Below are 13,124 nucleotides of genomic sequence, written 5' to 3'. Positions count from 1 at the left end.
AACCCTACACTTTGGTTCGGTTGACAAAATTATGTAAAACTGAATCAACCCAACCTATGTACAACCCTAATCTAAAAGATAAAAGGGGTTTTTTAAGAAGTCATTATCAGGGGAAATAATCCTACAAATTAGAAATTGGATTTGGTCTTTATAAGACAGTGCTCATACCGTTTGCACAGTCCCTTGCAGTATTGCATTGGGAATATCTCTCCATGAAAGAAACATTTAAGTATGGAGATATTCCCAATGCACAGCTATAAAAGGCCATACAAACAATGTTAGCATGGTCTTATGAGCACAGTCTAAAATTACCAATTACAACCTTTACTTAGGGGTAGTATACTTAGCTCTTGAACATTCCCCCTAACCTTTAGATTCCATCACCTTGCCACTAATATTCCCTCGATCAACTTTAATGAAAATTTATATGCAACTGTTATGTATGGGTAAATTGCTGAAACCTCCTCTAAAGTTTTGGACAGCTGCTAAAACCTCTTTTAGAGTTAATTGTAGTTACCTCCCTTAAACTTTTTGATACAGTTACAAATTGACCCCCTTTATTAGAATCTTCTAAAAAGAAGCATAAAATGTCTAAAATACCTATACAGTTACCATTGAGATTGGTTCTTCAGAAAAATAATACAAACTTTATTAAAACAAAAAAAAAAGTAAACAGAAAAATAAATATTTTGGTCAAAGTAATTGCATGAATATTTTTAACATTTTTATATCTTTTTAAAAATTCTAAAAAAAGGGTCTAATTGCAATTATGTCAGAAAACCGAGGAAAAAGTTGGGGTGGGGGGTGGGGAGGGGAGTGTTAACAACTCCCCAAATATAGCTGTTTTATTTCAATAACAAAAATTTGGTGTTTTCGAACCATTCAGCCTAGGAACCCATCCAAGCACCCTATCCTATTTCACTGATTAGTGACCTGTTGACCTAAACGGTTAAACAGTAGACCCATTTCATCCAAACAATATTTTTTTGACTGTTTTTTATTTTAATTATTTAAAAAAAAAACTTTTAAGTTAAAATGAACAGCGACAACCTTCATTTAAAACCTTGCAAAATCCTACAAATTGAAAAGCGACAATCTTCCAGGTCCCACGCCAAAATACTATAAGTCCCCATGGGTGCTAATGTGAGAACTGTCCAGGGTCCCGCGCGACCGACCAGAGAAAAGTAAGCGTGGTTAAATTCACTAAGCCCTACCAGCTCTGGGCCAATAAATGACCGATCATTAACGGCGTTAAACGGAACCAGTGCCATTGTGTCATAATAATTCATATTATAATTTAGGGAAATATTTCGAAAGGTAACTCCAGGTTGACTGCTAACTTAGTATTCCAACTTTAAAATGCAATAACCTAATATTCAAAATTTGAAAATTCGACACTGTGATTTTATGTGTGATTTAAGACTTTTAAATATGTCAAAATTACCCTTAAAAATAAAACGCATTGTTCGTATCTTTTTGAAACAAAGCCCAAACTCTCAACAGTCCAGACCAAGATGATTGGCCGTTTTGTTCGCGATATAAGGCCTTTATTTCTGAGTTTCGTTCATTTCAAACTTTCAAGCTTCAACTGCTATGCTCTCTAGCCAGAGTCTTGAAGTAGACGATCAGCTCCTTCGTCGTCTGCAAGATGAATGTATTGCAAGAGCTTAAGATGGATGGTTAAGCGTCGACCATTTGACGCTTTGGAGTATTGTGAATACAGATGCTTCATCCCTCCCTTTGTCATTATAGACGACGATTATTTGTATTGTGTAATGTGTGAACGTGATTATCTATTAATGTGTAAGCAATGGTTAACCACCTGCAACATTACAGACATCAATTATCTGTAATGTGTGAACAGATCCTTCATCCCTCCCTTAGTCATTCAATTCAATAATGTGTGTTAAGCTCATGTAATGTTGCAGACGGCCAGGATGGTTGCAGATGTCTACAACATTACAGGCACTTAACCATCGCTTAAGATGGTTGGCGCTTAACCACCTGTGATAACAGGCGCTTAACACATTACAGATAATCGCTTAGTTGAACCAGTTTGGACGGCATCCGGCCTCCGAGCCAATGACCCACACCATGAGAAATAGGCTGTTACAAAGCTGAGTCGATGCCGAGAGCTTACTGAAGCTGGAATGGGGGAATCCCCTCGCCAACTCTATCGACTCTTCTCTCCCTCCTTTGAGCTTCAATAGCAGTGAAATATAGGAGAAAGAAAATGAAAGAATCAAAGGAGAAAGCTCCAATTGGATTTCTGGCGCGTTCTATTTGTCTTCGAACAGGGGTAGAAACGCTAAGTATGAGCTACGATAGCTGATTATGAAAGGAAGCTCCAACAACAACTGTTGCGACCAAATCTACTCCGTGGATGATGTATATAGAAAAAATAGAGGAGGTTCGACCAGTTTTTGCTTCGGGCCATTCGCCTCCGAGCAGATATAACCTCACGGGAGATTACAGGCTCATGGGAGCAAGGTGAGATGTTGGATTGAGTTTCTTCAACCGGTGAGATCTATATGGTCGCTACGTCGATCTTTCCTGTCCAAATGCTGAAGCTACAAAGGATGGGGTCGATGGGATGAGAGAGCTTGAAAGTAGTTGAATACTAAGGGGGATCGGTGGGGAGTAGAATGGGATCGATGCCAAAAGGGGTTAGTCGAATGAGAGTAACAGAGGAGTTTCGCCGCTTGTTTCTTGTCGGAAATGGTGATGAATAACGAAGAAAGAAAAAGGAAAACCAGGGGTTGTTTGAAGGGCATTTTTTAAACAGTTGTTATTTTAGTAATGGAATACCTAGGTCACCTATTAATAGATGGTTAATAAAAAAAATTAAATAATTCTTAAAGGGCATATGTATCTTTTTCTATGACACTTAACGATTGTTTAACAGCAGGCAGTAAATTGTTGTATTTCGAAAATTCCAATACTCGATTGTCACAAAATACATGTAATAAATTAGCACTCACCCTAGAATTCGCCGAGAATCTGGAATCAGTGATGGGAGCCTTGTGGGGCAACCACGTGGATTGCTGCATCTTTCTGGTGAAATACGGTTTGACAACCGGATTCAGACTACGCCAAACATGTTAATTAAGGCCAGCTGGCGGTTCACTATTGTTTTTTCCGAGAGGTTTATGCGTTCATTGGGTACTGGTTTGGCGGTTATCCGGTCGACGGTAGTTGGTCATTAGGTCATCAGCAACCAGGCTGTCAACGATTGATTAGGAAAATATTCCATTGCCTGGACGGTGATGGTCATTGAAGGTCGACGAATAAAAAGTACTACTTTTACGAAATTAGCTTTCCGTCTCAACGGGATGAGTGCTCTTGAAAGATCTTTTGAAGCTCTAACAAGTAACAGCCAAGAAAACGCAATGGGCTTTTATATTAAGATTTTGGTAGTTTATAGATCGTTTGGTTGGAGTAGCATTTTTCTGTACGAAGATGCTAAAATTAAAAAAAGCGGAAAACTTCAATTAGAGTTTCTCCAAGTCCAAAATAAAATTTTTACATCTTTTTCTTTTTTTTTGGCGCTTAGATATTTTTCCAACTACATAGAAAAACCGAAAACATAAACTACTAACTTCCAAACAATCGACAGCCCGTACGAAAAATATGCAGCACACGGATAGAAAATCAGAAAATCATCACAGTAATTGTAGTTGAGGAAACTATGGATGGGCACTTTACTCATTACACTTAACTAAGCCTCCGGTCTCTCTGGACGGCTCTTTTTGTCTGTGCTTAACCAAATATAATATAAAATACTAAGGTGAATAGGGAGAGGTGGCCCGACCATAGTGACACGGCAATAGCCCGTCGTGGAGCGAGGCCCACCTAGGGAACGTATGATAACAGCTGAAATGGTTGAATTCAACGGTTGTTGAATTGTCATTTTGTGAAATAAATTAACAAAAGAAGGATGTAAAATCCTTATTAATTCCTTTTGATTGATTACTGTACAATCGACTAGTTTATTTTTTAGTTATTTTATATTAATTTAGAAGAGAAAGTAATAAGGCATTCAGTTCAGCCACTTAAGCCGTTACCAAACAGCCTCAGCTCTTGCTCTTGCTCTTGCTCTTGCTCTATAAATAAGGCATGGATGGATCACCCTTTTTGATCTCTTAGCGAGGGAGTTATAGGATCTTAGACAGCTTGTTTGTCTTTTGGTTTCTTTCCAATTTCCACCTGGTATTCATAATTCGATGCACTGAAGTCTAGGTCCTTCTATTTTGGAAGGAAGAAATCCCACGGCATCCCTCCCTCTGATCGCCCCCACCCCACCCGGAGATCACTCTACTTTCCTCCTGAGCTTAGCCGTCCCCCTCGCTTCACTTATTTGTTTCCCTCTCCGGCTGTCCGTCACTGTTTCTTTCCTCAATTGAAGACTCCGTACGTTTTTTCCGGTCTTATTGGATCATTTCCTTGACTCGTGATAGATCCATCTCTGTTAATCTGCTCTTCAATCTTCTGCTTTCAAGATTCGGAGGTAATATGTTCTCTTGATTTTCCTTTGTTGGCATTTTTTTCTTGATTTTCTTATTTTATGTCAGTTAATAATGCTCGTATACGATGGTAAAGTTTGTTTTCTGGCTTATTTTCTGTGCTTATGCTATTTTGTTGAGATGTAAAGAGGGAGAGTCAGGTTTCAGACTTCTCGTCTGTTTTTTCTTTACTATTTTTTTTTTTCTGTTTTAGTTCTTATGTTCTTCACCTGGTTATGGTTCTAGTGGGGTTATGTCGGTTTCTTGGATATCTTCCTTTTTTCTGTTTCTCATTTTACTTTTTTATTACTTGTTATTATCTCATATCAACATTCTGGATTCAGCGTTCTTCTTAACAACCCCCCCCCCCAAAAAAAAAAAAAAAAAAAAAAAAGGATTGATTGTTCTTCTCATTGATATTGCATTTCCCGTCATAATTTTGTTGTTTTTTTAACACTCGAGCTGCTTCCGAGAAATGCTCATTTCTTCTTGGTTTCCTGTTCTTTTCTTTTATGTATATTGTTTCCCTTATTATCTGTAATTTTCTCTTAGTCGTTCCTGTTGTTTTGAGAAATTCACTGAAAGTTCTTTCATTTCTCATTTTCATAGTCTAATATTCGCGGAAAGTATGAATTTTTCACCGTTGCTGACCGAAGAGTCTGTCTCTATTCTAGATTAATGGCTCTATATCAGAACGATGACCTTGAAGACATGATTGATGATTACTATGATATGACTGATTTCGAAGATGATCCTTTTGACGAAACTCAGCAACAGAGAAATGGTGAAGATTCAGATTTTGAAGACGATTTTGACATGGTATGTTTGGCGGATTATGGTTCTTTACAACATTAAATCATATTAACCTTACGGTGGAAATCATTAATTTTGGGCCTACGTCTTACCAGACTAATCCAAAGACTGATACTTCGGCTCTAGAGGCTCGGAATGGAAAGGATATTCAGGGAATTCCATGGGAGAGAATGAACTTTTCGAGGGATAAGTACCGTGAGATGAGGTTGAAGCAGTATAAAAACTACGAGAGCCTCTCCCAGTCTCGTGAAGAGATAAAAAAGGTAAGCCTTTTTCTTGTTTTAAGTTGCAAACCTCCTCCCTCCTTTTAAATACTTACTAGGTAGATAATTAACTGGTTGGCCTTGAAGATACTCTTTCATTTCCGGGTTCAGATGATAACCATGTTTAAAACACGATAGACTGATCTTGGCTTTGACCGCGGGTCTTTCTTTCCTTGCGTTGAGGCTTTGATAAAGCTATGAACCGTTTTGTCGTATCCATTTGAGTTTTAGGGGGTTTTATTCTGTAGCATTGACACAATGACACCTAGTTTCTTCTCTTTGATAATCCCTAAGATTTTAGCCCTCTTTTTTTTTGGGCCCTGTCATTACATTTTTTTTCTTCCTTTTGTGGTCATATTTATAGGTTACCTCAATCTATGCCTCTGGCCTGATGATGGGGAAAATCATTTTTCTGTAATGTCCCTTTCTAACAGATTCTCCTCCACAGGGATGCAAAACGGTGGAGAAAGGGAGCACCTTCTATGATTTCCAATTCAACACGAGGCTCGTCAAATCTACTGTTGTGCATTTTCAGGTAGAGATTTTATCCAATCGTCACTTTTCTAAATCTTTGGTTCTCAATAATCATAACTGGTTCCTGATTATTTTCCAAGGCAAAGGCATCGCGTCATCTGTATAACCGAAATTGGTATATTTTTCCTCATGTTTCGGAAGTAGTAATTGAAGTCTGCTTTGTTACTTGTGATTTCAAAATAACCCAACTGGTTGCTTCCCTTTATTAGTTATCACAGAGCAGCATGTTGAGATTGTATGTTCTTCAAAAGGGTAAATGCCTTAAAATATTCCCTATGGTCTTACCAAGAGATGCTAGTTTTTCTTTATTAGTTGGTTTATAAATCTATTTTAGAATTTTACACTGCACAGTCATTTATTTCATTTCTTGCTTCTTTTTTGACTTCTCTATTAATTGTTTGTTTCAAGGCATTTAGCTATTACCTTCTAACAATTTCACCAATTATCAGTGATAAGAGGTGCCATCATTTTTATTTATTTTTTTGTTTTGGGGGGGTGGGGGGTGGGGGGGGGGCATTGGGTGAAATTCCTAGTAGAATTAATATATTTATACAGCCAAAGTATCTATTTTTCTGGTTTAATTTGTTACACCAAAATATTCGTTGAGAAGCTCCCATTAGAAGAGCCATAATGAATATCCTTGTCTATTACAGGTCAGAGAAAAGGATAGAAACTCATGCAAGCTATCTCTTTATGTATATTGTTGAGACATAAATTCATGTAAATTCTGACATTAGAGATAAAATTTTATGTTAATATGTAGTTTTCTATGCGCATATCATTAGTCTTGTAGTTTTGCAGGTCCTGAATACGTATTATATTATTGCTTTATGGAAATTTAGACATGTACATGTTGCTTTATGCCCTTATTGTCGGGAAGGTATGGATTTATGGTTGGAAATCTTTCTGTTTTGACTCCGGTAGATGCTATTAATTCATCTCTGTGGATATATGCACTACTAACTTAAATGTCACAGTGTTTCAGATCAAGTTATGGTCCAGTGAGACCATTATGCTAAAATAGTCTTTTCCAGATCTTGAGTATAAATGCCTCAAGCCTCTTGCCAGTCATGTTTGTTTTCTACTCTGCATCTATGATCACTTCACTTTTAACAGTAGTGACTGGAAGTTGGTTTTAGTTTAGCTGTGATTTCTGAATCCCTTGTTAACATGTTCTGAAGAATCCATGGGGATATCCTGTCTTTATCTGCTATCTAAAGATTAACCTTTTTAGACTCCATTAAATCATCAACGCAGGTGGTAGGGCAGTGCAAAGATTCTGTTTATGTTTGCATTCTTTAACTTAAGAATAGTGGAGAATTGGGCCACTTTCTTTGGCATACTTAGACGAAGTATAGAGAATTGAATGGATGATCGATAACCTTTTCTACAGTGCATATCCATTGAATGAGTATTATTTAAACTAAGATGTTGAGATGCCCAAGCACAAATAGGGATGCAAGAAGTTGGCTAACTGATTTGGTACGTTGTTGATGTTACTAGTATATGGTTCTCATTTACTATGTGGATACCTTGTTTTAACTGTACCGCTTACCAAATTATGTTGACAGTTTAAAAAGGAGAGACAGCAAACTTATTCAGTTGTATCCATTTGCTAAAGTTAAATGTTTGCTGTTAATGACAATGCACACAAAGGACCATACTTACAATACCTTTTACTAAACCTTTCTCAAAAAAAAAAAAATGACAATGCGCACAAAAACTCATGGGGGTATATAGAGAATGCTGGTCCGTTAGCTTGTTTGTTCCATTTTAATGACTAAATTTACCAATGGTAGTTATGAGTTGAGAAAAATAATATATAGAAAGGTACAAAGTGTCAATGGTTATCCTTCATGGTATCATCATGAACATTGTGTTGGATCCTCCAGATTTTTTATGGGATCTTTCAAACATTTAGACATAATCAGTGCCGTGTATTTTTGTGATAAATGTATTTTCTGCAGTTCAAATTATTGAAATGAGTGATTAAGTGCAGGGTTACACACTGAGTTGGTTATTACTATTTTTTGTACATTACTTGATTATTTCTTAAGGCAAATTAATTGATCATTTACCCCCGCCCTTTTAGTGAAATATGCAGCATCCCAGGAGGTTTTATTGTGAACTAGTTTAGAAGCTATGCATCCTTTAAACTGATAATAAAATTTTAGTTGACAAATCGGTCCAAGAAGTCCATGTCTAGGCAATCGTGCTCTGAAATTTTTAATAAAACTGAGTGTTGTGCATTGTTGATGGATCTTATTATTCTTTCCCTGCCTTGGGTTTTGTCCAAGTCTGCATGGTAACCGGCAAGTGTGCTTGGGCTAGGTTTCTTAAATATTTCTCAAATTATTAGTTCCCCAGCTTTTGTGTCTTCTGAACAAGTGATTGTGTAAAAGGAATATTACTTTTTACCTCTTCCTGGCCAAATGGTTGTTTTAAGTTTTTATGCTTCTGCTCTGATTTGTGAAATGCCAATGTTCTTATATTGTTATTGCTGTGTGTTTAATGTTGCCTTTAACCCCTCCTCTGTGACATCTAGGAGGACTTTCTATGCTATCTTTATTTCAGCAATAAAAAGCAGGGTGGGAGTTCTCTCTGAGCAGCTGGCAAATGAGGCGACCCTGTCCATATGGTATGATAGGAAAATATTTGAACATTTAAGTGACCTCTCTAGAAATTCATGTACCCAAGTGCTATTGCTGCCTCGGGGTCATGAAGGGGGATGAAGCTAGTGTTCTAGTTCACTGATTACATTTTAGTGTCTGCCCTAAGTTCTAATGCATTTTGAAGCCCAAATGATTTTTAGTCATTAATCAATAAAAGCACCTTATTATGTTTCGTTGTTAATTTGTTATAGTGTTGTACCTTAGACATTTTGCATTTTTTTTTTTACTTGTGCTACGTTATCTGCATTATCTTCTTGTTTGGATCATTGAGGAAAATTATTGAGCACCTACCTGACAGGATATAAAAACTTATGGATTGAATGTTGAGCATTGGCAATAGTGCCTTGCTTTGCATAGGAATTTATTTGTATATCATAGCTGTCAAAGACCAAAAAACATGTTTTGGGTTGATAACGCAAGTAAATCTATTTATTACATGGCTATGTGCATAAAGAGCATTTCTTTGTTTGAAGTTGCACTTAGTTTATTATTAGCATTGTTCTCTGTCATGTTTGGATATTACATTATAGTGGATTTTCACTTCAGTGAGCATAGTAGAACTTTTGTCAACATTATGGGCTAATTTTCTAGATTGTGAGGCTGGATGAGAAGCCATCTTCTCTCCATTTTAAGGTTTTCTGTTTATGCTATTCATGAGTATGGGTTGTTGCTTTCAAAGTGGACCTAAACTTTCCCCTCTCTAACTTGAACTAACTGGATGTAACCTTTGTCCATCATTTCTGGATTGTGAGGCTAAATGGGAAGCCATCTTCTCTCCACTTTGAGGTTTTCTATTGGATGACTAATTTAAAACTAAAAAAAAGAATCAAGTTAGTTTTGTTGATATTCCTGAGCTCTGTTTATTCTATTCATGAGTACTGGGTTGTTGCTCTCAAAAGAGGATTCACCTTTTCCTCTCTAACTTGGAACTTTCCTTCTGATGCTTTTACTAGTTGTGGAAATAATTCTTTAAAAATAGTTCCCTACAGATTTCAATGCAGAAAAACGCAGAAAAATAATGTGGCAATACTAATAATATAAAGGAATCATTTGAAATCATTCTCCGTATCAAATTGGTTGAAACTTGTATTCTAGGACCTGTTAAAGATGAGATTAAAAAGGAAAAGGAGGCTTTGCTCATCTAGAAGGCATTGGGGATTCGAGGTTGCGTTGTTGGATTTAATGGGCATGCTAAAGAACCATGATGGCAAGGGTAATGATGATGTACCTGGGAGTTATTGGATTACCTATAGCACTTTTTTTCCTGTTATGTCAAGTTTTCAAGTGTCATGCTAATCCATCTCTCCACAAAAATGTATAAAAAATGTAATATAATGGTCTTTTCTTCTCATATGTGGAACACTTTTATCTGTAATAACTTGTGTAATAGGGCAGCAAAATTTTCTTTTTGGGCTTTTAATATATTTCTAATTTAATGCGGAGTATATAGAGTGGGCAATATTATGTAGTTTATGTTTTGAATGTCTTGTATTGAATTATAATGATGGATTCGTCAACTGGGTTAATTTGTTTGTTTGTTTTTTCTCTTGTCTTTGCAGCTGAGGAATCTATTGTGGGCAACATCAAAGCACGATGTGTACTTGATGCACAATTACTCTGTCATGCATTGGTCCCCCCTCCTCAAGCGGGGGAAGGAAGTACTTAATGTGGCTGGACCAATCGTGTCAACTGTGGTAGGAATGAGTATCCATTAAATCAGTTTTTTTCCCAGCCTTGCCACTTTTCATCAAACCATTTTCAAACTGACACTCGGTGCTTTCTGCAGAAACAGACAGGATCCTTAGCTCAGTCCCTCTCAAGAGTGCAAATCAGCACGATGGCTGTTAAAGACAATTTATTAGTTGCAGGTGGTTTACGAGGGGAGCTTATTTGTAAGGTACGACGATTTATCAACATGGTAATCTGTTCCAAGTCAGGGAGAGAAAAGCCTTGGTGAATGCAAGCCAACATAGACTAGTTCTAAAGAGTTCTCATTTCTTGTTCAGTATCTGAACCGCCCTGGAGTTGCCTTCTGCACAAAATTAACTAGTGATGATAGTGCAATCACCAATGCTGTGGACATCTATCGGAGTTGCAGGTAAGGATATTAATCTATTCTAGCGTTTGGAAGCATTCACTACCAGTGAAGACCTTGTCTAAACAATCTTTCTGCAGTGGCTTGACTAGACTGATGACAGCAAACAATGACGCACAAGTGAGGGTGTTTGATACCGAAAGTTTTGCTTGCCTTAACCTTTTCTCCTTCTCTTGGTCTGTAAATGTATGTACCCCGCAAATATATCTTGTTTTGCACTTGTTTTAGGTACAGCTTTGAATGTGTTTTTTTACTTAAAAGCCAACTTCTGATTCTTGGTTTGTTTGCAGAACACTTCGGTTAGCCCTGACGGCAAGCTTTTCGCTGTTCTGGGAGACAGCGCAGATTGCTTGATTGCCGACACACAGTCGGGAAAGGTAAGTCATGTTTTCATCTGGGTCGTACTCGCTGCATTGTTCCATTGCTGTCCATCATTCATCAGCCTGATAGATAGTGTTCTGATGTTTTATCCGACGGTTCTTCTATCTGAACATTTGCACAGGTGGTTGGTAACCTCAAAGGCCACTTGGATTATTCTTTTACTTCGGCGTGGCACCCGGATGGCATGATCCTTGCCACTGGGAACCAGGACACAACATGCAGGCTCTGGGATGTGAGAAATCTTTCCAAGTCCCTGGCAGTACTTGAGGGGAGGATGGGGGCAATAAGAACTGTAAAGTTCACCTCTGATGGCCGGTTCATGTCAATGGCCGAGCCAGCTGATTTTGTTCACATATATGATGCTCGATCTGGGTATTGCAAAGCACAAGAGATAGATCTTTTTGGGGAGATTGCTGGGATGTCATTCAGCCCCGACACAGAAGCTCTGTTTGTTGGCGTAGCAGATCGAACCTATGGCAGCTTGTTGGAGTTCAACAGGCGGCGTTGCAACGCCTATCTGGATTCTATCTATTAGCCTGCTTCAGTAGAGCTCGTGGTATTGGCGTTGGTGCCAAGTGAAAACTGCTCGGAAGAGAGGTGGATGGTGGATGTACATAGTTGGCTTGAAGTATATGTTGGTGAGGTGCCGGTCTACGCTAATGGATTGCTTCTCTAGATTTGGATTGTGGATTCAGAGCTGTTTTGTTCTCTCGTTCAAACACTAGAAAAGGCCAGAAAGCTTTGATTGACTATTTTGTAGAGGATTGCTTTTTCCTACTCGCTATTTGGTAAATGCTCTCTGCACAAGCGAGTTATTAGGAGAAAAAAGTTGTCTATGTAAAGCTATTTTTGAGAATATTAGTTGTAATTCCTGTTAAACTTGTTTCTCATACTATATTTTGTCGAGTGCAAAATTTGCATGAAGTGGGGAAAGCAAATCATAGTACAAACAAATTTTGCAATAGCTGTTTATGTGAAAGTCCTGCACGAATTCTCTTTCTTTATTTATTTGATGGGTCTGTTCGATTGCAATTCGATTAAATTTCAAGACATCCAAATTTGGTTATGATTTGAAAAAAGTATAAAATTACTAATACAAATTGTAAATGAAGAGTTGGTTGCAATAACTAACATCTCCCTATATATATGGTTGTATGTCTAAGATGGAACACAAATTGTAAAAGGAAAGAAAGGAAAGTCTTTCTCTCAAATTTTTTCGTTTCTATTTCTGTTATGGTATCAGAGCTCCGGTTCCTTCAATCTTTGCACAACCTTCTCAGTCTGCAATCCTTGATCCTTCTTGATCCCTGTTTGTGGAGCAGATCTTTGAGCATTTCACAGAGATCTCTTTACTTCCATTTGTCAAAGCTCGTCCCTGTTCTTTGCTGAAACCAAGAAGGGAGCTTGTCCCCTGTTCTTCGTTGAAAGTCTCAGTCTGCAATCCGCTTCGATCGGTTTTCTTTTCGATCAAGAACAGGGCAAGCTACAAGATTCTCATCTGCCGCATCAAGATCACCTCCAAGATCTTCCGGCAATGAGCTGAAGCAGATCCAAGACGGATATTCTCTTCATCCAGAAGCTCAACACATGCCTTGTAGTAGCAGAGATATAACACATTCTATCGATCTCATATCAGAAGTCCCGATCAAATGGTTCTGTTCTGAGAACAGCCTCTGCTATTGACCTGAGGATCCTGTGCTTCATCCAAACAACTTTACCAGTGCCGAAACCACCACATCCAAGTCGGCCTTACAGAGCAAAGATTGTTGTGAAGTGAGAGCTGCATTTCAAAATTTCAGAACCAGACTGTCTGAGAACTGCATTTCAGAACCGGTCATCAACTACCACTCTTTTCTTGTTGTCT

The 13,124-nt window shown here is 37.9% G+C and overlaps 1 protein-coding gene across 8 annotated transcripts; it reads left to right on the top strand.

Moving 5' to 3' along the window:
- The first annotated feature begins 4,135 nt into the window (after positions 1–4,135).
- Positions 4,136–12,222, top strand: LOC148851333 (putative WD repeat-containing protein C2A9.03). 8 transcript variants are annotated; one of them, XM_088944078.1, is made up of 11 exons: positions 4,136–4,507; positions 5,177–5,321; positions 5,411–5,578; positions 6,027–6,113; positions 8,658–8,750; positions 10,344–10,478; positions 10,571–10,681; positions 10,791–10,882; positions 10,960–11,065; positions 11,170–11,256; positions 11,382–12,222. In XM_088944078.1, exons 5-11 carry the CDS (start codon positions 8,748–8,750, stop codon positions 11,793–11,795), a joined length of 948 nt encoding a protein of 315 aa, XP_088800204.1. In that variant the 5' UTR covers positions 4,136–4,507; positions 5,177–5,321; positions 5,411–5,578; positions 6,027–6,113; positions 8,658–8,747; the 3' UTR covers positions 11,796–12,222. The 8 variants fall into 8 exon arrangements, with proteins under 8 accessions (XP_088800204.1, XP_088800199.1, XP_088800206.1 ...); XM_088944080.1 differs by having other exon boundaries at positions 4,137–4,507; positions 5,112–5,321; XM_088944079.1 differs by having other exon boundaries at positions 4,148–4,507; positions 5,112–5,321; positions 6,027–7,594.
- The last annotated feature ends 902 nt before the right edge of the window (positions 12,223–13,124 follow it).

The sequence above is a fragment of the Nelumbo lutea genome, chromosome 5 (genome assembly GCF_056320005.1).
Source record: "Nelumbo lutea isolate HS-2025 chromosome 5, American lotus-T2T, whole genome shotgun sequence".
Classification (NCBI taxonomy): domain Eukaryota; kingdom Viridiplantae; phylum Streptophyta; class Magnoliopsida; order Proteales; family Nelumbonaceae; genus Nelumbo; species Nelumbo lutea.
This window is presented reverse-complemented; position numbering and strand designations above follow the sequence as displayed.

Bases quoted from the DNA above. Each gene is read 5' to 3' on its own strand.
- LOC148851333 (XM_088944073.1), top strand. From the start codon at position 5,181: ATGGCTCTATATCAGAACGATGACCTTGAAGACATGATTGATGATTAC. The intron at 5,579-6,026 runs GTAAGCCTTTTT...TCTCCTCCACAG, and splicing joins CTCGTGAAGAGATAAAAAAG to GGATGCAAAACGGTGGAGAA. The intron at 11,066-11,169 runs GTATGTACCCCG...GTTTGTTTGCAG, and splicing joins CCTTCTCTTGGTCTGTAAAT to AACACTTCGGTTAGCCCTGA.